Here is a 24,791-nt window from a genome sequence, read left to right as displayed (position 1 = left end):
ACGCATGTGTGCTCACATTATCATCCTCAAACACAGTAGCAGAAACATATGTGGATTCAAACCCCCCCAACCCACACACACACACACACACACACAAACACACTCTACCACAGTCAGTCAGGAGGCAAGGATGCCCCCTTTTTTACCCACAAACTCACTTAGTCTGCACATCTGTCGCACTCCCACGGGAACAAACACAACAATATGCTTCGGCTTACTCAACTTGTGTTTATGAGGAGTTCGAGACTCCTGTTTAATTACAGCTGGAGTCTGTCCTTAGTCTGTTCGGGAGTAATTTACTAGACAAATGAGCAAATCTGTGGCATGACATCCCCAGTGATTAATAACTTGTTTAATCTTTGATGTGCAATAACTGCATCTTAGAAGGGTTTATTCTCATGTACACAAAAACAAGGTGAGAGGAGGTCAGAGCTTTTTTTTTTTTAACATGAATTTTTAATCTAATCTTTACCGGAGGTGTTCCTTTGAGTTATATAACCTCATCATGCACACACAAAAAAAACCCTCCACTACAATACAGTACAACAAAACACTCCCCTGGATTTTGTTACAGTCATCACCAGACCCCGCAGGACACCCATTCATCCACACACTCCTGCAGACACACACACACACACACACACACACATGTGCACACAAAAGACATGAGTGAGAGAGAAGCAGAGGGAGACAGCAGAGAGGTCCAGGAGGCTAATGTAACAACAGTCTCAATAAGCAGTAAATTGGATCTCTTTCTCTCGGCTGCCTGGAAGACACTCCAGGCTGCTTGTGGTTTTATATTGTCATCACCCTGAAGCTCCACGTTCAGGCGCCTGCTGGGTTGCCCGCATGGCGCCCAGAAAGACCAGGCGGCAGCCCGCCAAGCGCACACCTATGGGACCTCTAATCTGGTGTAACAAATTACATTTACCCAACAAAATAGCTTACAAAGTTGAGGTAGTTCACTTGAATATTACAGATTATATCTCACATTACTTTAAGTTAAAATGTGTTTTAAATTCAAGCTAGAAATGTTAGCATGCTAAATAGCCTGCAAACACTAAATCATTGTTTAACTCATTTAGCCCTCCTCTTCAATTTCTATCTTGTACGCTAAGTGAAACAGAATTAAAAACTCTGGATGTGGAGTTTGTTAATCATGTCAAAATGAAAATTGATGCACGTTAGGCCTAAATCTTCAACTGCTTCCATGTGCACCTAGCGGGGGATGCTAACCTTTAGCCTTGAAACAGCATCTTTAACCTCAGTCTGTTAGTGTGACCTCATAATGAAGGTGCATATTTAAGACACCTCCGAGATGTTTACTTCAAAAAAGGAAAAAGCAGTAACCATTTAAAGTGTATTTCAAGCAGACGGTAACTTGAATTAGAAGTAATAAGAAAGCTAGCTATGGTTAGCTCTAGCTGCCCATCAACTAAGGTTTTGTGTTCCTGCTTTCTTACAGTGCAGACGCTTTTCTTCTATTAATTACGAACCATCCAGACCGCTCAGGTCGTCTGGGACAGGTCTGCTCTCTGGAACAAACTCCCAGAAAACTGCAGGTCTGCTGAAACTCTCAGCTCTTTTAAATGGAGGTTGAAGACACACCTGTTTACAGCTGCCTTTAATTAAAGAGCTGTAATAAGATTTTAAACATTTACTCTGCACTGTAATTATTTTTTTTTTTAACTCTTTTAATTTCTTTATTTTTATTTTTATTTATTTTTTATTTTTATTTTATTTTATTTTATTTTTTTATTAATTTCATTTTAATTATTTTTATTTGAACATATTTCCAGATTTAATAATTTCAGTGATTTTTAAATTTTCTATTTTAATGTTTCTTTTCTTTCCTCTGTCATGATGCTTTTGATGTTGTGTGAAGCACTTTGAATCGCCTTGTTGTTGAAATGTGCGACATAAATGAACTTGCCTTGCCTTGCCTAAGGGCCATAACGACGGCTATGTACAGTAACTTATCTAGTAACTTATCTATAATTGAGACGAGGTGTTCCTTCAATGAGTGCTTATGCTTTCTTTAGGGCACAAATAATGTTGATCTCAAATCTTTCTTCTTTTTTTCCCACCAAATGTGACACACATGAGCCCTTCCATTTTAAAAATCTATTCACATTTGTCACACAAATCACATTTTCTCACCCTGCTTTCATTGTGTTATCTGCTTCACACATGCGCACATTCATATTATGGAGAGATGCACACAATAGCAGAACGCACACACAAGCACAGCCTGAAGGCTCGCAACTCAACTGTGGTTTCGCTCCAACAGCTCAAGGTCACAGGTACATCACAGCGGAGAGAGCTTTTGTTAGACAAAACTGAAAAGAAAAAAAAAAGGAAATGAAAAGGAAGAGAAGAAGAAAATGATGACTATGCCCTCTGAACTGTGTGAACTCCAAACCAGCAAGAGAGGGAGAGGAGGTATTAGAGGAAAATGAAGGCAGGAGGAAGGAATGTGAAGGTGGACGTACACAGCGGGGATGCTTCTCATCACATGTGACATGGGAAAGATTGTTCTGGCGCTTTTTCAGGTGGAAGTAGCCAAAAGGACATCTTGTGCACCTGCGACTTCCTTGAGCGCCTTACTGGTTATAAAACATGAAAAATGGAGTTGAAAAGTTTTTCTTCTGACAGATTAGGTCAACCAGAATGTATTAAAGACAGATCTGACACTCACATGGACGAGGCGGTTAGATAAAACATTTTACAGGGCTGTTGCGACACACATTGATATTCACTGCAATCAGATGTCGGCCTGTTTTGTTGGCTGTTATGCACATGCACACACACATGCGTACACACACTTGCACAAACAGGCAACGTCCAGGCAGACAGCTGGTGTGGAAATATGGGCTAAGATAGCTTCCTCGTCTCCATCGGCAGGTGACGGAACGTCAATGTGAGGGCGTGCAGCTGTCGCCTGTTCGCGCCGCGTGTGTGTCTGAGTATATGTGTGTGTGTGTGTGTGCATGATAATTGTGTTAACTGCTGCACAGAACGTTATGCATGTAGGTGTGAATGAGGGCGGGATTTTTTTTTTTTTTTTTATCACAGGCTGCCATGTCCCCGCACTTCATTAGAGCTCTGCTGAGGAAGAGACAAGGCAGCATCTCGGCGGCAACATCAGCAATCACCATCGTGTGTGTGTGTGTGTGTGTGTGTGTGTGTGTGTGTGTGTGTGTGTGTGTGTGTGTGTGTGTGTGTGTGTGTGTGTGTGTGCGTACATACGACTTGGCTTCAAGCTTTGCCCTGTCAGCTCGGTCCATATTCACAGGCGCAAACAGAAGGCAGCCTCAGCAATCACTGTCACACGTGTACAAGCTACAGAACATCAGCGGCATCATCACAGAGCACAGTGTGCATGTAGAGAGAGAGAGAGAGAGTGTGTGTGTGTGTGTGTCCTGTAACCTTCACCTTGTAAAGACGACGACTAAGTGAGAAATGATTTTCTGCCGCAGCAGTCTCTTAACCCCAGACCTGAACAACCCTCAGGGCTCATTATTTCCATATTTTTCACACACTAGAAGCATTGGTGGTGTTAGAATTATTTAAAAAAAAATCTGACATAAGAAAATAATTTATTAGAGATATCTATGTAAGTGAAATTATTTTTAAAAAGCACAGACACGCTGTAAGTGTTGGCAGTACAGAGACGTGAGGTGTAGGATATATAGAAATATCATTTTGTAAGGGAAAATTGGTAAAACAAAAAAGAATGTGCAGATTTCAGAACACAGGTGGTACGGTCACAGCCGCTGCATGAATAGCTCACGTGATAACTTCCTGGTGAGGCTCTGCGTGTATGTTTTGGATAAATAATCCATGCAGGGAGACATAACTACGTCTGAATTTGAGGAAAGATTGAGATAGAAGAAACCAAGACAGCAGAAAGATGGAGGAGAAGCTCAACAATGGTAAAAAAAACAACCAAAAAAACGGTCAAATACAGTAAATTCAGTGACTCAGGAAAAACATTTATGCAATGTAAATAAATAAGAAAATAAATACTTTATAAACAGGATTGTAATATATCCCTTTATCCATCTACTGCATGTAACCTACAACAGTATACACACATATATGCTGAAGGTATTTAGTTCACACACAAACTGTCAAAACACAGAAAAGCAGCATGCATCAAATGGAAACACACAAACTGGTGCATACACACATAAACACACACACACACAGAGCCAGCTGTGTGGTGGAAGCAGGTGTCACTCTCAGCTCATTACCCCTGGCAGGGTTGATCACCCTGTTTGGAGAGCAATAAGACACACCTCAGTGGAGAGATAGAGGGAGGGAGGGAGGGAGGGGGGGGGGGCTCCAGGAGGAAAGAGAGAAGACGCTGGGTGGATGAGGGAGGGAGGGAGCATCGGCCTCCTGCTTTTTAGAGATAGAGAAGAGAACCGAGGAGGTGTGCAAAAGGGGTGAGGAGGAGGAGGAGGAGGAGGAGGAGGAGGAGCGGGGAAAAGAAGCAGAAGCAAAATATCAAATATTTGATATTTTCTGGGTTTTGAGTATTATTTCTTACCTTTGATTGTAAGCACACAGTTTTATAATGCACTGAGGCAAAGTTCATGACATTGAGGGTGTGCTTACTTTCAGTTTTACCTTCAATCACAGGTGTATCATTTACAGCCTGTCAGACAGGTTGTGTTACTTGCCCCATGTTACCTTCCTTGTACAGTGTAGGTGTGATTCTTGTGATAAACCTGAAGTATCCTTTAAATCATGAGCGACACACAGTGGACACATTTTTAGTCTTTGTCTTACAATCTTCTTAACTTTATTTATCGGATGGCATCGGCAGCAAGTAACAGTGACGGCGGATGTGTTTCATGTCTTCCTTGTGATTGCACACAAAAAGCGTTCAAAGCTCGTCGCTGTAAATATCGTGTTAAGTCAGTGAACTCATCACTGTTGTGTCTCTGCAGGTACGACTACAAGGAGATGCTCCACAACTCCACCTTCTGTTTGGTGCCCCGCGGCAGAAGACTGGGCTCCTTTCGCTTCCTCGAGGCTCTGCAGGTAAACAAGCAACACACACACACACACACACACACACACACACACACACAGGTTCCATAATGAGCAGGAGCTGCATGTGCTGTAAATTCATACCTACCAGCCATCTTGCTCACAGCCCTCCCACTTAGCATTTGTTTTCATGGTGCAGCCTCCAGCATTAAAGGTTCACTAAATCATCCCCACCTTAAGTTTCACACTTAATAGTGTAATTAATAAAAAAAACAAACCAGACCTTCACCGATAAGGAAAGCTGTTTGGTCATGCCTTTAAACTGTTTTAATTTGTGTCACAGCCAGGTAATCATTTTGCACCCGAGCTGCTAAATCTCTCGATGACTTTGTGTGAATTGCAGAATGAGCTGAAGGAAACACAGCAAATATTTGAGAAGACTTTAGATTGTGTTTTAAATTAAAAATACATGTACAGGGGGAAAACACAACTTTTCCCTGCCATTGTTCTAATTGCTTATTTCCATATGACTTAAACACAAATATAAAGTTCAGAACTTTCCTTCCATCTTTCTCAAATAATCATAACATGGTACAAAAAAAAAACAGAGCAGCCAAGCTAACTAGCTTAGTCAACTTTTCAGAGTGTGGCCTCATTTGACAGCGCTCGCTCTCGTTACCCTGCTTAGCATCTCGTGTATTCCTTCGTTAAACTTAAACCACTGAAGGAAAATACAGAGGAATTATCTGTCTTGTCGGAAGACTGGCAGACATAAACATAATTTATTGTATGTGCTTTAAATGAATGCACAGTTTGTTAAGGTTAGGTGTGGATGGGAGTTTAACGGTAAGATACTGTAACACTCCACCATTCAGTGTGAGCTTAACAACCTGTGAAGTACTTCCATCCATCTGCGGTAATAATGCATCTTCATTTCCCTCCACTTTACTCGAACCTCTTGAAATGTACTCGCTCTTCTTCCTCCGCCCATTCATCCATCTCGTCAAACTGCACCGCACTCTGCATCACTACTGCACTGTCCTTTACCTCTCCTTACCGCACGCCGCCTTCCACAGAGTGCTCCCACATGAGTGTGCTTATCTCGCTATCAGCTGCCACACACACACACACACACACATGACAACGCACTTCAGTCAGGAGGCAAATATGGCCCCCTCTCCTGCTTCCTCAGTTTGTCGACTTACTCCCTCCATCGACTCGTCTACGTGAAGACAGAGCGTGCGTTTTGTCTTTGCATGAGAAAGCGATTTATAACAGAGGTCATCTCTGCGCATGTGTGTGTGTTCAAATGTGTGTGCGTTCGCGCCCTGGCGTTGTTTATGTGTCTGTTACCGTTGGATTGTGTGTGTGTGTGTGGGTGTGTGGGTGTGTGGGTGTGTGGGTGTGTGGGTGTGTGGGTGTGTGGGTGGGTGTGTGTGTGTGTGTGTGTGTCTGTGGGTGTGTGGGTGGGTGGGTGTGTGTGTGTGGGTGTGTGTGTGTGTGTGGGTGTGTGTGTGTGTGCGCTTGCCCTGGGGTTGTTTATGTGTCTCTTACCATTGGTGTGTGTGTGTGTGTGTGTGTAGGAGACAGCAGCAGAGCCCGCAGGCCGGCTCTGGTTTAGCCGACACCTTTATGACCCGGGAGTGACAGGGCCGTCATTACATCAAACTCCCACCACAGACACACACACACACACACACACACACACACACACAGCAGCTGTTCCCTCTACCTCTCCTCTCATCCCTCCATCCTCCTGCCACTCCTCTGCCAAAGGTCACATTCACCTCCTCTCGTCTCATCCTTTTTTAAACATCTATTTATCCACTTTCTTCTTCTTTTGATTTATTTGACGCTCCCCTCTTTCTCATCTCTTTCCACAATTCAACCTTCAAAGTCATTTTTAATATCCAAGTGTGGACAGGTTCATTAGTTAAAAAAAAACAACAAATGACATCAAAGTGAGCATGTTCACTTTTTAAGTGGACGTGATAACAATCAAACATGACACACTGTTGTTTGTTTTCTCTGATTTCAAAAGGCTCATTAACGATAAGAACACTTTAAAGAAATCAAACAGAATCAGAACGATTACTCGTGTTTTTATATATTCTTTTTTGTGCATTTTGGAGCTCTTGTGTTCCAGCAGAGTTTATAAATGTTTTCTGGTGTACATAAAAACCAGACTGCTGCTGCTTACTCATCTTCTTTCAACTTCTATTTTTACTTCAAAATATCTGACTCTTTCTGATCTTTTCTCCAACAAACGATTGCATTTTTTTTTCTTCATATTCATCTCAGTAATCATTTTACTGAAACCCTCACTATCTGAGACGCTAAGCCGCCTGCCTGCTTATCTAGATTGTTAGTTCAAGCTTATTTCTTTTATCTGATCTCAAAGATTGAGTTGTTTTGAACTCGTGTTTCATCTAAAGTTTTTTTGAACTATTAACTGAGAAAGAAGTGTTTATGTTTTCTTGTTTTAACAGTGGGTTAAATGACTCTGTGTCATGTGAAAGGGGTCACCTGTTCCCCACAGCTACACTGAGCCTTTTAGCATCTTTAAGCTAACTGTTTTGGTTTTGAAACTTGTAGCTTTAATATTTTCGGTCATTTCAATCTGATATTTCCCGAAAGAAAAGAGACTGAAATCAAATCAAATATTGGAAAGAACTTTCAAGAAGTGACCAAAAAACACAACACCTCAGAGAATACAAACTTGTTGGTAATTGTTCCCTGGATGTGTAATGGTCATTAATAATGATGAATATCAACATTACAAGGTGATAATATTGTCTTGTGTTATGTTCATCATTCTGTCTGCTGCCCCCAAGTGGCCAAAATTTAAGTTAGGCAGCTTTAATTGCATTAAGTAATATTGCCATTTCTATTTACTGGCATGATATTACATTTTTGTAAATTGGAAATGTGTTGAATAAAATCAAAAGAGTTCAACCGCAAATGTGTCTCATGTTAAGACACATAGAGGGGCTTTCACACTTGCAGGAAACGCAGGATATTTGCAGTTCGGAGGAGCTGTATGTGTAAACGCAAACAGACACATTTTTCACTCTGACTTTATCCGGAGTTTCAGGAGCAGTCTTCCCTGAAATGGTTTAGATATTTTCAGGAGTGCAAATGTGAAAACGGCTATCAAAGTGATAATTAAATCTGGTATATTCCAATTTTTATGCAGCTTCTTTTTTTCATGGTTCACATCTTTTTAAGAACGATCTGCTCGGAGGCAGCGTCAAGTCTGTATTCTGATAAAGCCGGCATCTATGAAGGCATGAGTAGAACACAATATCAGCTCTGATTCTGCATGTGTTGTTATCACATCCCCACTTGGCTGCTTACAAGCCTCACTACTGTTTCTGTGTATATCACACCAAAGACTCTCGAAAATCAAAGAAAATAAAACATTTTGCCAAATGGGGGATTTTAGGCACTACAACAATGGATTGCTGAAAAACAGATTGATCCGTTTTGATGCAATCTACTCATTTACTCAACAGCGGCATATTACTATTAGCTTTGATTAACAGGATCAATATGTAGCAAAAATTGTATGGTTTACCTGTTGCTGTGATTTTTATTGTAAAGGATCATGACACAGTGTCCCTCTCTTTCTGTGTGTGTGTTCTTTATAGGCTGCATGTGTGCCTGTGATGCTGAGTAACGGCTGGGAGCTGCCTTTCTCCGAGATCATCGACTGGAACACAGCCGCAGTCATCGGCGACGAGAGGCTCCTGCTGCAGGTAACAACTCGAAGATGACTCTCTCGTGTGAAACCACATGCGATATGTGTCACCTGGAAATAAAAACCCAACAACTACATTACCCCCCCCCCCCCCAACACCTGAAACAAAAACCTTTCATGGACTGTCAGAATCTTAAGCACAGCCTCTCTTACTTTACTGATATCACCCGAGATCCTGTTTTTTGGTCTTGTTTTCCGGTGAAGTGGTTGTCAGCTTAACGAAATTCAAGCAGCATACCGAGTCACTGCCTGCTTGAAAATGTCACTCAAAGCCTCACGTTGTTAAACGAGGGCGCAAAATAAATAGAACGAGAGGATGGATTTAGCTGGAATTGCTTGAACTTCATGGGGGGAGAAAAAGTAATTATATGCCCATTAAATCTTAATTTGAATGAAGTGTGTAATAATATTGTTTGACATTGAGTTTTATAATGAAAGAGCTCACTGTCTGCAGCACCAGAGAGCCATCTTCCAAAATATCTGTAAAGTCATGGATTTAATACCAATAAGACAGACCAGGATGCATGCTACATACAGTACTTCTGGTTTGTTCATGTTTTTCACTTGTGCTGTACATTAGAAGTAATACAAACAGTAGAAATGTCTGTTCATACACTGCATTAATGGTGTGATAAAAGGGTTTGTTGGCCATTAACTTTCCTTTATTGAGAAAAATAAACTCACAGCAGGACGAAAGAGAACATATCTTCTAATAAAAGTACAAAGGCTTTCATTAAATGGCTGCTAAAGCATTTACCAGAATCTGATCCTTTGTCCTCTGTTCAGAGTTTTACACAAAAAGACTTTGTCTACTTCTACCATGGACACCCTTAAGATAGACTTAAAAACTTATTAGGACAGCATAGATGTCCTTAAAACTATAAAACATGGACTCATCCAGCTTGTTTCCCTCCAAGAAAAAGCTACTGAAGAATTCAGCTATTGTAAATTTAATTGGGAATGCCAAAGATGTATGATTTAGGGTCTAATTAAACTTTATATTGAAATCATGGCATTGGTTAGGCTTTGATGATAGGCATGGAGTAATTTAATTAAGACCAGCCTAACTCCACAAATCATCCTATAATGTTTTTTTTTTTTTTTGTCCTTAGAGCACAAATATCACAAGACTAAGGTTCTTTTTCTGATTTCATTCTCAACCAAGGTCCCATTTTATTGTTTCTAATTGTTTTCAACCGCATCTTGTGGTATACCTCCAGGGGAATGGAGTTGCTCAGTCGTCATGGTGATAGTTAAGTTATTGCCAGGAGACATGAGTTTGAAAGTTTTAGTCACGAGGTAACAGATGTTAGTGATTACAATTAAAAACGGAGAAGTTCCATTTGATGTGACGTGGGGTTTTAAAACTTGAGAAACAACAGGTAGGTTGAACCTTTTGATGAAAGTTTGATTTTCTATTGAACTTGTAAAATTAGCACAGAAGAGAAAACTAGAACACCGATAGACCTGAAAATGAAAACACTTTTACATTTTTAGTACTCAGGCCTGTTCATTACAATTCATATTTAAAGCTTCTGTGAGGAACTTCTAGATAGCGTCAATGATGGAGCTTTACTGATTTTGTCCTTTACATAAGTAGTGTTTCTAACGAGATGTGTCATCCTGATGTCTTGCAGAGGCAAATGTAAACAAAAGCTGTTTCTGGTGCGTCATCTAATTCAATTCGTCTGACACCTACCCAGCAGAAATGTTCAAGCATCAATAATAACTTTATATATAAATAATGAATCTTATCTTATGACGATCTTTTTTGCTTTCATTGGTCGTATAGAGTCATCAGTGTTCATTTCAGTCTGTTTAATAACCAGCTGAAAACTCCTCTCTGTAACTTTAAGAGCTTTAGATTTGACCCAAATTTACCTCAAAGACTTTTCTTGAACATGTCGTCGATAACTCTTAAGATGATAATGATAATCATATCAATAATAATATCTCTTCATTTGTACAGGCCAGTTCTCTGATAAAACCAACAATACCCCTCTTCACCCTACAGTTCATAAGGTCTCCACATCTAAATGTGCTTTATCTGTCAATGTGGATTTCCTGAGTGTATCTCTGGGACTAATTCAAGTCTTCCTGTCCCAGATAATACTGACTGACTGCCGTTTGTCGTTCACAGATTCCCACCACCGTGCGCTCCATCCACCAGGATAAGATCCTGTCCCTCAGACAGCAGACTCAGTTCCTCTGGGAGGCCTACTTCTCCTCTGTGGAAAAGATTGTGCTGTCCACACTGGAGGTGAGGATTCAACACAAAAATACCAACACAAAGACACATCGTCGTAACCACCTGTACTTTGGTCTCTCTGTGTTCTTCTCCATCATCAATCTTTCTCTCAGTGGGCTGCAGTGTCGCAGTAGACTCTCTGCAGTCTCTGCTTTATTTTCCGGCCACTCTTTGGTTTCTTTGGTAACAGGCTGGAAACAAAATAAAATGTCAGAAAGATGTTGTTTACAAAGCCTAGAGAGGAAATATCAACACATGTTGTAGGAGGATTTCTCGCAAGCGGCTTTCTGTTTTGTTCAAAGTTAACTAGGGGCGGCTGTGGCTCAGTTGGTAGAGTAGGTCAAGGGTTCGATCCCCAGCTCCTGCAGCTACATGTCCGATGTGTCCTTGGGCAAGACACTTAACCCCAAGTTGCTCCCACTGCTTCATCTGCAGCGTGTAAATGTGTACGCATGGGTTTAGTTACTTCAGATGGTCACTTTACAAAGCAGCCTGCAGTGTAAAAGCGCTTTGATTTCCGTTGGGAGGGCGTTCCACCCCTTAATGCCCCCTTCGAGACGCCCCTGGCTAAAGTGAATATGACTTAAGTCAAGGCGTAAACCGATGCACATGTGTGTCAGCAGGATCATGAAGATACAATCAGAATATTAAGAAACATTAAAGAGCAGTACTTTTTCACCATTATTAAACCTGAGCAGTGTTTGAATTCATCCAATCCAGTCTGCTTCTTGGTGAAGGACAAACCTTCAAACTGCAAAAAGTTACCTGCTAAAATGACAGATTCAAGCTGAGTGTCACTTTACGTTTAGACGTTTAGAAGCCCCTCTCCTTCCTGTGACCTCTTCCTGTCACTTTAATATCAACAGCTCGGAATAGAAAATAATTTTGAGTGGAAAAAACAGTTCATCCATCCATCCCTCCTCCCTCATTATTCAGTTTAAACAAGTTGTTTATAGATGCCGAGATAACACCTGGGCTTAGCGCTAGCGTCACGCTGCGCTTACAAATGTCTCCTTCTCCCCCGCCTCGTCTCTCACCAGAGTATCCCATCACGCATTTCATTTCCTCTCTCGCGGTGTCGCTAAAGCCTCAGAGCAAGATCACTGTCACTGCGACAATCCTACTTACAGCGAATCTTACAGCTGAATTTGACTTTTACACTCATAAAAAAAGTACACCTTTTACACATCTGGGTATCTAACAGTCTGTCTGATTTCAGCTAGCTCTCTATCTCTGTGTGTTATCTCAGTGTGCGGTATCACACACACACCCACACATGCAGAGTTAGAAACGCATCTCCATATGTCAAGTTGTGTGAGCCCAGCCTCACACGGGGCACCACACAGGCATAACCCCGCTGACATAATGTCACTCTAGTCTGCACTAAAGAGCAAGGTGACACGGAAAGCCTGTGACTCAGTGTGTGTGCTTGAGTGTGTGTGTGCCGTTTGTCAGTGTTTATTAGTGAGGGGTAAACACCTAATCCTGACTGACTGTCCTGTAAAAAAAAAAAGTGAGAGGAGAGGAGAGTGGTGGGTGAAGAGGAGATGGGGTGACATATGTAAATGGCATTGCTGTGGCCGCCCCTGAGATAACGAGCGACATGGTTTATTCATCCTGTCGAACCTCCCTTTTGGTCCCCACTGCAGATCTGTGATACACACACAGACACCAACACACACACAATCCGATATCTTGACAGATTGAATCTCCTCACACACACACGCTCACAAACACCCTTTTATATTGACTTCCATCCACTCCAAACCTTGAGTGTGTGTGCGTGCGTGCGTGCGAGCAGGAAACACATTTCCAACCTATCATGCGGTGTTTCCTGTCAGGAAGCGGACACGTTTCAACCAATCACAAGGTCAATATAGCCTAGCTTGGCCCGTTTCTGCCGGTACACCTATTAAACCGACCTATTAAACCACCGGAGTTCGCACTGTGCTCCCGGTGAAGCAGGATTTATCTATCATGCTCTAATTGGTTGATTGTGGCCGTTCTGGGCTGAGATTGAGTCGTCCATCATGTCCCGACTGAAGGGGCTGCCGACGGGGGAGGAGCTGCAGCCAAGCGAGCAAAATTGCCCCTCATAAGGTGTAAAGGCTCAGGGTTTTTTAAGGTGGCAGGCTGTGTTTTTTATAGACAAGTGAACGGATTCTGAGTTAATCTGTTCAGTAGAGGTAAATGGTTATCGACTTCCCTCAGGGACAAGTAGAAAAACCTCACAAGGTGCCGTTTTTTCCCCTCCCAGTCCCACCCCCCCAGTGATGAATTATCATGTTCTTTCATCAATATTATTACAGTACACCTCCTCTAGCTATATCATTAACTTTTTTTTTTTTATTATTCAACTCAGCCATCTAAATCCTTTTGCCTCCTTCAGTTAGCCTTCATTTAGTCACTGAAAAAACACTTAATTTAAAAGGGGCTGGTCGCTGATACTAACTGTACCTATACTCAGAAATATAAACATAAAGAGAGGTTCAAACGTATACCTTCTGTGCGTTTCATGCTGTTTGGCGAAAGTAAATGACTCTTAATGATGAATGTTGTATTTACAATATTATTACAGTGAACCACCACCAGCTATATCATTTACTTTTTCTACAATTCAGCCAATAGACTCCCTTTATGTCCGTCTATATACCCCTCCTTTTGAGTTACCTAGCCAGCAGCCGTCACCTCCTGATTCAATAGAGTCCATAAAGCACGGCCGCAAACCTGTGTCTGTTTTACTGAAGCAATTTAGCATGGCTCAAGGGCAAGGCAGCAATATCTCTCTCTCCCCGGCCTGGGAAAACAACGGCCAACTGTTTGAGTGACTGCTCTATTTGTGCACAGAAAAGGATCGGGGCAGGTCCGACTGACGGGTCCTCAGATACAGCTGATGACTCTGTCTGGGTCTCTCTCTCTCTCTCCGACAACCTCTGACTTCCTGGTTTTGTTTGCAAGAAAAGAAAAGAAAGAAACGCGCTTTAGTTTGTCTGCCGGGGGAAATATTACACAATAAGATAGATTTCCTTCAGCTCTGCTTTGTGCAGCTGCAATTCACTCTTGACACAATCAATAGCTGTTACTGAGGTGATACAAAGCAAACATTTGGAAAGCTCAGCCGGCTTCTAACTTTCTCCTAACGCCTACGGACTCACTTTTATAACCGTTTTTTTCTTTTTGTGCTTCTCATATTCAATGACAGGGTTTTGAGTAATGCTCTGAATTTCAGTTTTGAATTAGAATGGCTTATTGGAGTTTGGAAGATTAGCTGTGTTGGTATTAATTCACATTTATGACAATCTGCTTCTTCTTCTTCTGCATTTCTGTGCAAAAAAGAATTACAGTGAGCGATGTTTTATAGGTGTGATTACAAGGCCCATTGATCAAATGTGTAATTCTTATTCCAACATAATCTGAGAGGCAAGCAGTTATTCCTTTCATCAACAGAAATATGTCAGATTTGTTATGAGTCCTCAGTGATCTCAGTGAAATTAGATTTCAACAAAGTTTTTTTGCAAATCCAAATTGTACAACAAGCCTCACAAACAGCAGAGTGGTCTAAAGAGTACAGAGACCCTGCTGTAATCAAACTAAGGTTTCATCCTCACAACACACAGAGTGTCCTTTTATCTCTTCATGGCTGTCACAGTCACTCAGATCTTTGTCTTTTTCTTTAAAGTATTGTGTTAAGTCCCATTATACCAGATTCAAAGTCAGCTCACACTTTTATTTTCCTCCTATTTGTCAGAATCGTTGAATTGAATAAATCTTCAATAAATATTGTGCTCTCATCTTGTAACATTTCTTATTTATTCAGAATGATATTCTGCATTTGGGACTTGAAACATGTGTTTTAATTAAGCTTCGGGGACAGGTTGATCTCTCAGCGCCGCGTTGTTAAAGGTGTGTCTGAGCAGAGCGAACGGCCGTAACTCTGAAATGGACCGACTGCTTTCTCCCTTTAGAAGCTGTTTTCAGCTTTGTTTAGAGCTGTCGATCCAATCAAATTAACAACCCTGCACTCCTGTTTGTCCTCAGGAATAAACTCACCAATAGAGATAATCTGATGTACACATACTGCAGACACACAGACTGACAGAACAAACAATTGTTTTTAACTGGTCTACTTATCGTTATGTGAAGATAAAAGCTCTTAGGGTTCTGTTTGCACTCTGATGTGTTCCTCTTGTCTCTCTGTGTGCAGATCATCCAGGACCGAGTGTTGGAGCACAGCTCCAGGAGCAGCCTGATGTGGAACAGTCACCCTGGGGGGCTCTTTGCCTTGCCGCAGTACTCTGGATACCTGGGAGACTTCCCCTTCTACTACGCCACGCTGGGTCAGTAATACACACACACACACACACACACACACACAGAGAGAGAGCAGCAGAGACACATTAGTACCTGTACAAAGTGCTGTTACATAACAGCAATAACTCTTCCTCACACCTGAGCAGCCGTGAACTGACCCAGAAAGAAGGAAGAAGTTTCTCATAAGATTCCTCAAGCATCAAACACTCAAGCACAAAATGTTTTGTCAAAATCTTTGGACATGAAAAATCTTTCTGGAGCTTTTGGTCTGGCTACATTTGTGCATTTGGAGCAGAAATATGGCCTCAGGCCTGAGCTACTGCCCGCCTCGAAGGTCTTTTGAGCGAGTGGAGTGGAGGAACGGGTCTTTGACGGATGTTTGTGTTAGTCCTGCTGACACACACGCCCGTCCATCACTACTTCTTGAGTCAGCACTGCCACGTTACTACTGCTGCTGCTGCCTCCGCCGCGGCCGAGCCAATTCCTCTCGCCACGGTTCAGCAGCACCAAGTTTTTACTCCGCCGCGTATCTGTGACCCCGGGAGCCTCTCAATCCCTCACGTCTTCACTCTATCTTCATCCAGCCCTCCCACACACACACACACTCACACACTCGAACACGCACAGGCGACTACAGCACAAACCTCCACATTAAAATAGTTGGAGCACTTAGGGTGGAGAGCCGATATCGTAATGGATGCGTGAGGTGACAGGCAACAATTACAGCGCCACAAACTTTATTTGTTTGTCAAAGAGGAAGCAATTAAAACAAAAAATGTGTTGGTGGCTTGTCACTGATGGGAAAATGAGTAAAATCATAAGGAGGTTTTTTTTTTTCTTCTTCAAAGTGACACTTCTTGTTCTTTAAAAGCCAAAAACAAGACCACACACACACACACACACACACACACACACACACACACTTATCATGCATATTAACTCTCTGCACACGCAGCGGGAGAAGAGTTCGTTTTGTTTTTGTTGCATAAGTAATATCATTTGTCTCTGACTGGATTGTTAAAGCTGATTAGAACAAAAAACAACACATACCAATATAAACTCTTTAATCCTTAATTTTTTAAATGCTAATTAAAACTGTCTACAGGAATAAGAGTTTACACTAACATTAACAGTAAAGCAAAGATAACACTACTCTTCATACTTAAAGTCTTTCTATGTGATTTTTCACACTTAAATGTAGAAATCAAGAATATCCTCTGAAAATAACTCTGTGAGTCATGACTGTCTACAATGGGTGTAACACCCGAGTCCCACTGTCTGTGATGTTTTCAGAGTTTTCAGAGTCCCATCTTCAGTTTGTTTACATCGCCCGGACGGCCGGCTGACTCCTCCCCTCGTGTATAAAAGTTGTTTAATTGAGGGACTAGAGAAAAGAAGAATAACATACTGTACTCACTGCTTAACTGTGTTTCTAGATCACGCTCATTTCAGGTAAATTTACATGCAGTGTGAAGATACGAGCATAATAAAGATCGCTAGCATTAGCATGCTAACACAACAATGCAGCGCGAGTTGTTTTGGTTTCATGCTGGTGCTCAAGGGCGACATCTGCTGGATCAAAAAATCGCATACAAAGCCTTTAAAGTGTCGACACCTTCTTTATAGTTACATTGGTGATTTATGCTACAAAAAAAAAAACCTCTGTTTTATTGTTAACTTTGTTAATATTGTTAACCGGTGAATTTTTCCATTCCAATTGGTTTCAGCCTCAAAAACACTAAAGTCCACCAGGCTCTAGTTTGGACACCTTATTCAAAGCTTCAATATACTGCAGGTTTTTTGTTTTTTTTTACAATAAGATTGTGAATCCTGGCTGCAACAAAAAAAAAAGCTTTCAATAAACCTAAAGTATCTGCGCCGCTGAAGTTAAGAGATGAATCCTGCCTGTCATCGCTGAAGGGTTTGGGTTTGGGGTTTGGGCGTGGTTGAGGTCAGGGTTCTGTGCAGGCCAGACCATTTCTTCCGTAGCTCAGAAACCAAACCAAACTGGGAGGATCATTTTTGTTGTTGGACGCTGGAAAAATACCTTTTCTGATCAAGCATAAAGTTTGAAGCACTAACAACGGTTCCAAATCTGAGGGGTGGGTCCCCTTCGAGGGGTCATATGATAAATCCAAGGGTCTGGGTCATTGGCTGATAGAAAATGCAAATTATCAAACATCCTCAAAATTCACATTTTTCTAGATTTTTTTATTTCACTTTTAAGTGTTAAAATCTGAAGGCCATTATTTCCCCAATAGATCGTTCAAATTGAGTGTTTCTATGAGAAGATCTGTCTGTGAATCTCACTGCTTTTGACCAATAGATATAAAAGCTTGGGATGCTTGGTTTGTGAGTACTGTAGACACTGTAGACTTCTTTATTGTAAGGGATCACTAGCTAAATATATTGTAAACCAATACGGTTAATGGGTATTAAAAGTCTCCTTTAGGAACAAAACCACAGAAACAACGTATTCTATCATCTGCTGATTCTGTACCACACAGTGCATCTCAGATTCATCAGGAGTATTAAATGTCCTCAAACACCCGAACAAGCCTTTTGTGTTGCTGTAAACATGTAGCTGGTTAGCCTGTGTAATGTGCTGATGTGCTGATACAGGATGTGATAAAAAGCCACAGAGACTCGAGTGCTGGAGGCAGAAAACGGTCCGCACATCCAAAATTTAAAACACTGCAAGACACTAATTCTGCTCCAGGTTTTGTTCACTGTTTCATGAAACACTGTTTATGAGCTTGTTGCAAATGTACATCCCAGGTGTGTTAAAAAACTCTCCTTACTTTTTCATTACACAACACAATGAGAGTTTAGCAAGTTTTAAGACTGCATATATTCCCCTCGTCATAAAAGTTGCAGTGTGGCGGAAAAGGAGAGTCCTCTAATGCTATCTCCTCTGCGCTATGCTTTGTTGCTTTTGGGTTTGATTAGATTTAAATTAGGAAAAAAAAGTAGGACGTCCTCTACGATCCGTCTTCCTCAATATCTTATTTCCTGCTCATTTTCAGCCTCGATTGCTCCGTTCCAGCATCAAGTCAGGCTGAATTTAAAGTCACATCAGCACTGAAGTCGTGTGTTCATCGGCTTCCAGACGCAGCTGAAGAGTTTCCGAAAATGAAATATTCAGTGATCAAGAGATTTGGCATTTTCAAAACACATTAACGTTGTTGAATATTTTAAGATTGGGCTTTGAAACGTACTTCCTTGACAATTAAATCATCCATATATATATATATATATTTCATGCTGACAGGCTCGTTTCAAGTGGCATCTTTTACTCAAAATAGTAGTAAAGTGTTTGGGATAGAGAGCCTTCAGTTCTTCTGTGGCTTGTTTCTCTTCAAAGAGTCTGAAGTCACCGTGATGTCTGACAGTTTTGCTCGCACGTGTTCCAGCCGAGAGTTGTTGTTTCTCAAATCTGCAATACTAAGTGACCTTCTTCTTCTCCTAACGATTGCCCGTCTTCTCTGTCTCATTTCAGGTATTAAGCCGTACCCAAAGTTCACAGCCGTCATCCATGCCGTCTCCCCTCTCGTGTCCCAGTCCCAGCCCATCCTCAAGCTGCTGGTAGCTGTGGCCAAGTCCCAGTACTGTGCGCAGGTAAAAAAATCATCCATTCATGTGTGTGTGTGTGTGTGTCTTCACTGCAGCATTACCCACAATCCTCCACTGATCTCCACCTTGTGACTCCTCAATGTGTGCCGCATTATGGGGGCTCATTCTGTGCCATCGTATTATCCAACCAAAGCAAAAAAACACTCATCCCTGTGTGTGTGATTTGTGGTGTGTGTGTGTGTGTGTGTGTGTGTGTGTGTGTGTGTGTGTGTTTGCTCCGGTGGATTGAATTAGAGCAGCAGTTTGTTGCGGTGCTACATCTGTCTCCATGGCAGCCAGACCCCCTTTAGCACAGCTGGAGACGGCGTGTATTGATTCCCCCGCTCGCTCCTTACCAGTTCGGGAAATGAAATGGAATTTGCTCCCCATTGGCTGGTTTTTGTATGAGTGCGTGTGTGTGTGTGTGTGTGTGTGTGTGTGTGTGTGTTTGGCCAGCAGAGCGTATGAGTAAGGGAGAATGTTTAGGAGGGGGTGAACAGCAGCTCTGTGATGGTGTGTTATGTGTATGACTATAATTGTTTGGCTCTGGGATATACAATATAAAGGTGTTTATGTGGGCGGGGTGATCGTACATGTGTGTATTTCCTACCTTTGTGTATTTTGTATCTGTTGTTTTTCATGTCTGTTACTCTGATTGAGTCAGAGGTGAACATGTCGACTTTCTTTTCTTCCCTGCTTGGTGTTATTTTGCATGTTTTGCTTTTAGTGCCAACCTGAAACTTTGGTTCCAGTCGTGAAACTAAAACAGTAAAAAAAAAGTATTTGAAGCCAAATTTTAAAGGTATACTTGGATTTTACCCATAATGCAAATTATGTAGCATCCATATGTCATGAGACAATTTCTACTTTTTAACATCGGGTCTTTCATTTGCCGTCCCTACACCCAACTTTTAAAGTGACCTTGATGACATCAAAGAGATGAAATCACAGTTATTTTCTCAGACTTGAAAAAGCTCGTCACTTCTCACCTCTTATGACCTGTAAACTGCCTTTTGAAGTGTAGAAGTTGCTGGAGTGCTTCATTAAATGTTTATCAGACACAAGCAGCCTTAAAAGAAAGTGAAACTGCAGGATATACAGTAATCAAGCATATTTATTTATCTTAAGTTAATTGTTCTAAAAAGAAGAAAGGGGATCTTTATCTTCACGTTGCAGACGCCCCGGTCAAAACCACAGAACCATCAGTCAACGAGTGGGGATTTTTTTGTAGACTTCAGTTAAAACTAGAGTGGATTTCTAGACTAGACGTTTTAGCCAACATTTGCAGGGCTGTATGTATCTGCATGAAAATGTAGCAACCTTTCACCTCTAGATGAAGTCAATTTCAAACTGTTGAAAGATAGCAAACCCCAGATTAAGTAGTGGAAATTTATTTTATAGTAGGGGCATTTTTTTTTTAATCCAAATATTTCAGATTCAAAAGTGTCTGAAGTGCTGATCTAGGCTGTAAAATAAATCCCTGTTCTGTTCTGTTCAGCACTTGTATCCACCTGTACACAAAAGTGTTGAGGGTTTAGTATCCGGCCCACTTTCAGCTAAACACTTTGCACGAGCCTTCTTCCATAATAGCAGGTTGAAAGCATAAACTCTGCCTTCTTTTTCATTTTTATAGAGGTGCCTTTGTTGTTTGCTTTCTGCAGGCTGTGCATGCAGAATGGAGAGCCAGGTACACAGTCTGCGTTTTTCCCCCCGCTCTCAGCGTATAGAACAGAACAGAGCGGAGGGGGAGTTTGCTGCTGGGCTGCGAGCAGATGAGGAAAGGGATATAAATAAATGAATGAAAGGGAGAGAATGAAAGAACACGGAGGGTGGAGGAGGCTAAATCAGGCAGGAGAAAGCTACTCGCATTCTGACACAGTGGCTCCCTGCTGCGCTTGTGTGCACGTGTGTGCACCTTCATTTTGTGGGAAACGCTTCTTCCACTTCTTCCGCTACAGATTTACAGACACTTTCTTCACTATTTTTCCTCCAGCGATGCACACAAACACACACACACACATGCAGGCATACATCCACAATGCTACCATCATGCAGCACCCTGAGAGGGCTGGTGAGCTGACAGAGACACCATCTGTCTTTCTAATCAAACAGGAATAGAGCACCGTAAGGGTGGATTAACGCTTTTCTTAGCCATGTGTGTGTTTGTGTGCACCGACTGCGTACCTGTTGTTATCTTACAATGTCACTTTCCCGCCCAGATTCCGCCTCACAAATAATGCATTGTTAGTTTTTATCTGCTTTGGCTTTTAATGATGAGATCATTTGACCATTCATCAAACACCTGTGTTGTCATCCTTTTCTTTTTTTTTTCACTCTTTTGGCACACAGCTGCTGCAGTGGCAAGGCAAACACCTTGAGCACAGACATCCATCGAAATGGCTCCCAGCTCATAATTTGGCAGGTCCAGTCAGGGTGCCGAGTCCCTGAGGGGAACTGCTGCTGCGTATGACGTAGTTAATGTCAAAATAATGTGAAGCTTTATTGATCCCTTCAGGGAAATTCTTGTGCTGAGCGCAGTGTCAGGTACAGCTCTGCACAGCGATACTAGGCTGGATTCATTTACTGACTTGTTCAAGGACATATCAGAAGGGTAGATGTTGGCTGTCACAATAACTGAACATTAGTCGACAGTATGCTGATGATGTGTTCCTATCCCTCTCCTAATTAATTATTTGTTATTTAATACAAGAAATGTAGGGAAACAAATGTCCAATGTTTTTTTTCTGGTTGTTCATTTAGATTCTCTATGTTTTACTGTATTTTCCATGTCTCTGTAAACTGTACATGTAGTGTATAAGTGCAGGCATTAGGACACCATTGAAGCTATTTCAGTACGTTTTGTTCCCTTAAGTTTTCTGATAAATGCGAGCACACACTCTGTGTTCTAATGTGGCTTTGGTGGATCGAAAGTCCCAATACACTGTGCACAATAGAATAGAGGGACTGGAAGTGACAGCGTGGCAGATGGTGGTGCTATAGCTCCAGGCAAATCTCAGAAAAACAGCACACCCATAAATCTTTGGAAATACATTTTTAACAGCGATTTGTAAAGTTTTCTACTTTGAAAATGGGAGACAGGGTAGTGAGTAGAAGTTTCTTTATGATCTACAGCCCACATACTTCATATTGTTTCCTGATGGTTCGATCTAAACATTAACTCCATAAATAAATAAAAAAAACTCTCTACATAAGCATATGATGACTTCATAGTATTATGAAGCACTGCCTTGAGAAACTGTTCACATAAAGTGTATTAGATGTGGTTGAAAGGGATGTTAGCTTATCCCTTTGACCGTTGACATGCCTTCTTTGTCACCTTTGCTGCGCCGGTCCACTCGGAAACTACAAACCTTTTATATTTGAGGCAGGTTAACCACATGACTTCTTGATTAATTTGATAACAATTAGTCTTTGGTTGCCTTTTTATTCTAACTGAAAACCGTCACCTGAAATATCACCAGCAGACTAATCTGTTAGCTTACTAAGTATGGTTGAAAAAAAAAAAAGGTGTGCCTTGCTAAGATAACTGTTGCATGTATCAAGCCTGCTAAAGTGTTGTTGTATTGCTAGCTGGCTAGTATTCATCCCACTATCCATTGATTGAGCTGTTTCCTCAGTCCTGGAAATTAATATGTACATTTTGTACCTTTGCCTTTTTCTCCATTTTCCAATCATTGTTGTGGGTTTTTTTTTGTTGCACTGAATCAAATGTTTTATACCGTGATTATTTGGGTAGCTGGTTGGATTGGTTACATGTTTAAAAATGTTGATATAAGGATTTTTTAAATGTCAATGGAGGATATGCATGGGGGGGGGGAATTTACTGCTGGAACCAGAAGCGCCGGAAAAGTGGGCGGTCATTGTTGAGCTCTGTCACTCAACGGGTCAACATTTGGAAAAAGCTTGATAGGCCTACTGTGTCCAGTCACAGCTGCAGAGATATGATTGAACGTTTGCTGCTTTGTGGCGGTGTTCATCAAGCAATCATTTTGTGTCCACATCAAATTCATGTTGTATGAGAACAGAAGGCTGCGGCATAAGAATTTATAGCGTGTGGCTAAATGTGCATGTAGGGGCAGACAGGAGTCATGTCATGTGTATCTATGTGTGTATGTTCCCCATCAAACATTAATGAGGTCTACAGTGGAGGAAGTGCAGTGAATGCGGGAGGTTGACTCCATGTTATGTTTCAGTGTGGACTGAGTGCAGCTGGAGAACATGTGCCCTTCATGTAAAACACAATCTGACAACACACAGGCTGGAAAATGGTGTTCAGCGAGAATCAACAATGGGATGTTATTGTACATTGTCCAAATCATACAAATCATAATTGGAAATATGGTATCACACCAGTTGCCCTTTTGGCTCTGAAACACTCAATCAGCCTGTAATAAGGTGACATTTTCTGGCTGCAGGTCGCTTAAATGTCACATGTTTGGGGGGGGGGGTTGACAAGGCAACAAACGGGAATGTGCTGCCTGTTGATTTGGTTGGAGGAAATATGTCAATAAGATCTTTTTTCTTCCTCTTAGATCATCGTCCTGTGGAACTGTGACAAACCTCTCCCTGCCAAACACCGCTGGCCTGCCACCTCAGTGCCCGTCATCGTCATCGAGGGGGAGAATAAGGTGAGCCTCTCCACATCCACTCCTCCGCTTAGTTACCTTAAAAGTGTGATCGCTATCATTTCCAATTACACCTCTCATTATATGCATATTCCCTAACTGTTAAGGCACTGTATATCCATTTATGGCGGTAAATGAGTTTCGATTTGTGCTGCACTGATTCCATTTAAAGGACATTTTGTGTGGTTTAAATTAAAGCTCACTAATGGGAGTAATATACTCTGGAAAAGAGGCTGATTCATATTGTTAAGAAAGATAAGGAGGCACTAAGTGCAAAATTATGTATTATGTATTTATTTCTCTGTGTGCATGCTGTTTATTCTAACCGTGCATCACTACTAAACACCTAATTAACTGAAAGAAAGGGCAACATCTCTCTGGAGAAATAAGGTACAGTTGAGATCATGATACATTCAGGATGTACACAAAGCCCTGAAATAAGCTTCAGCATTGATTTCATTACGTTTTAAATGTGTTCAGTAACTTCTGGTATTCTCATCCCTGCAGCCATTTCAAAGTCATTCAATCTGTATTGAAATAGAAGCTTTTAGGGATGTTACCGGAGACCTTTTCCTATTATTAAGTGAGATTCACATTGAGTATGAAATGTGTGTTGTGAAAGGGGATTCAGGCAGAGCATTAAAAGCCATCAGTATTTTAAAATGCGAGGTAGTTAAATTGTTAATTTTGTATTGGAAAATGTTCAAAAGCAAGATGTTGCATTTACAGTCCTGTAAAAAAAGAGAAAATCAGTAAATCTTGACTTTTGAGGAGCTGAAAAAGGAGGACTTCATGTTTCATCAATCATTATTTGTGTAGCACCAATTCATAACAAGGGTTATCTTGAGACGCTTCACAAAAGGTCATACTCATTGTTAAGAAAGCGACACAGTCCGATGGTGGTGGCTGGGCGTCAGGCGGTGGTTTGAACACAGTCCGATGGTGGAAATCATTTGAATCAAGGATCTACCTTTGGGGAGCTTAAGCAGGAACAATTTGATCATTTCTCTAGAAAAAAAAACAACAACACAGAAATCTAAATGATACATTTTTGTGTCGATGAAAGACCTGGAAAAACTGAATACTAATCTGAACTTAAAGATTCCTGATTCCTCTTTCCAACGTTACATGTTCAGGTTCACAGGAGAAAAGGGTTCAAATGCGGCTCAGAGATTAAAAACTGTTCTTATAGGTACTTATTGTGTTTGTCTCA

At 41.4% G+C, this 24,791-nt stretch overlaps 2 protein-coding genes across 2 annotated transcripts in view; both read left to right on the top strand.

Annotated features, from left to right (window-relative positions):
- The window catches only part of ext1b (exostosin glycosyltransferase 1b), a 131,732-nt gene that overhangs the window by 88,881 nt on the left and 18,060 nt on the right, over positions 1 to 24,791 (top strand). The window contains exons 2-7 of the mRNA XM_061059383.1: positions 4,959 to 5,052; positions 8,652 to 8,759; positions 10,902 to 11,021; positions 15,214 to 15,346; positions 18,820 to 18,938; positions 23,486 to 23,581. Of these exons, the coding sequence (XP_060915366.1) occupies positions 4,959 to 5,052; positions 8,652 to 8,759; positions 10,902 to 11,021; positions 15,214 to 15,346; positions 18,820 to 18,938; positions 23,486 to 23,581 (670 nt within the window). The remainder of the gene's footprint in view (positions 1 to 4,958; positions 5,053 to 8,651; positions 8,760 to 10,901; positions 11,022 to 15,213; positions 15,347 to 18,819; positions 18,939 to 23,485; positions 23,582 to 24,791) is intronic.
- Positions 13,729 to 24,791, top strand: part of LOC132990900 (double-strand-break repair protein rad21 homolog A-like) — a 136,541-nt gene continuing 125,478 nt past the window's right edge. The window contains exon 1 of the mRNA XM_061059386.1: positions 13,729 to 13,738. The gene's annotated coding sequence lies outside the window, so the exon portion shown is untranslated. The remainder of the gene's footprint in view (positions 13,739 to 24,791) is intronic.

This window comes from Labrus mixtus, chromosome 16, assembly GCF_963584025.1.
Source record: "Labrus mixtus chromosome 16, fLabMix1.1, whole genome shotgun sequence".
Classification (NCBI taxonomy): domain Eukaryota; kingdom Metazoa; phylum Chordata; class Actinopteri; order Labriformes; family Labridae; genus Labrus; species Labrus mixtus.
The sequence above is the reverse complement of the archived record's forward strand: the minus strand, read 5'-3'. Positions and strand labels throughout refer to the sequence as shown.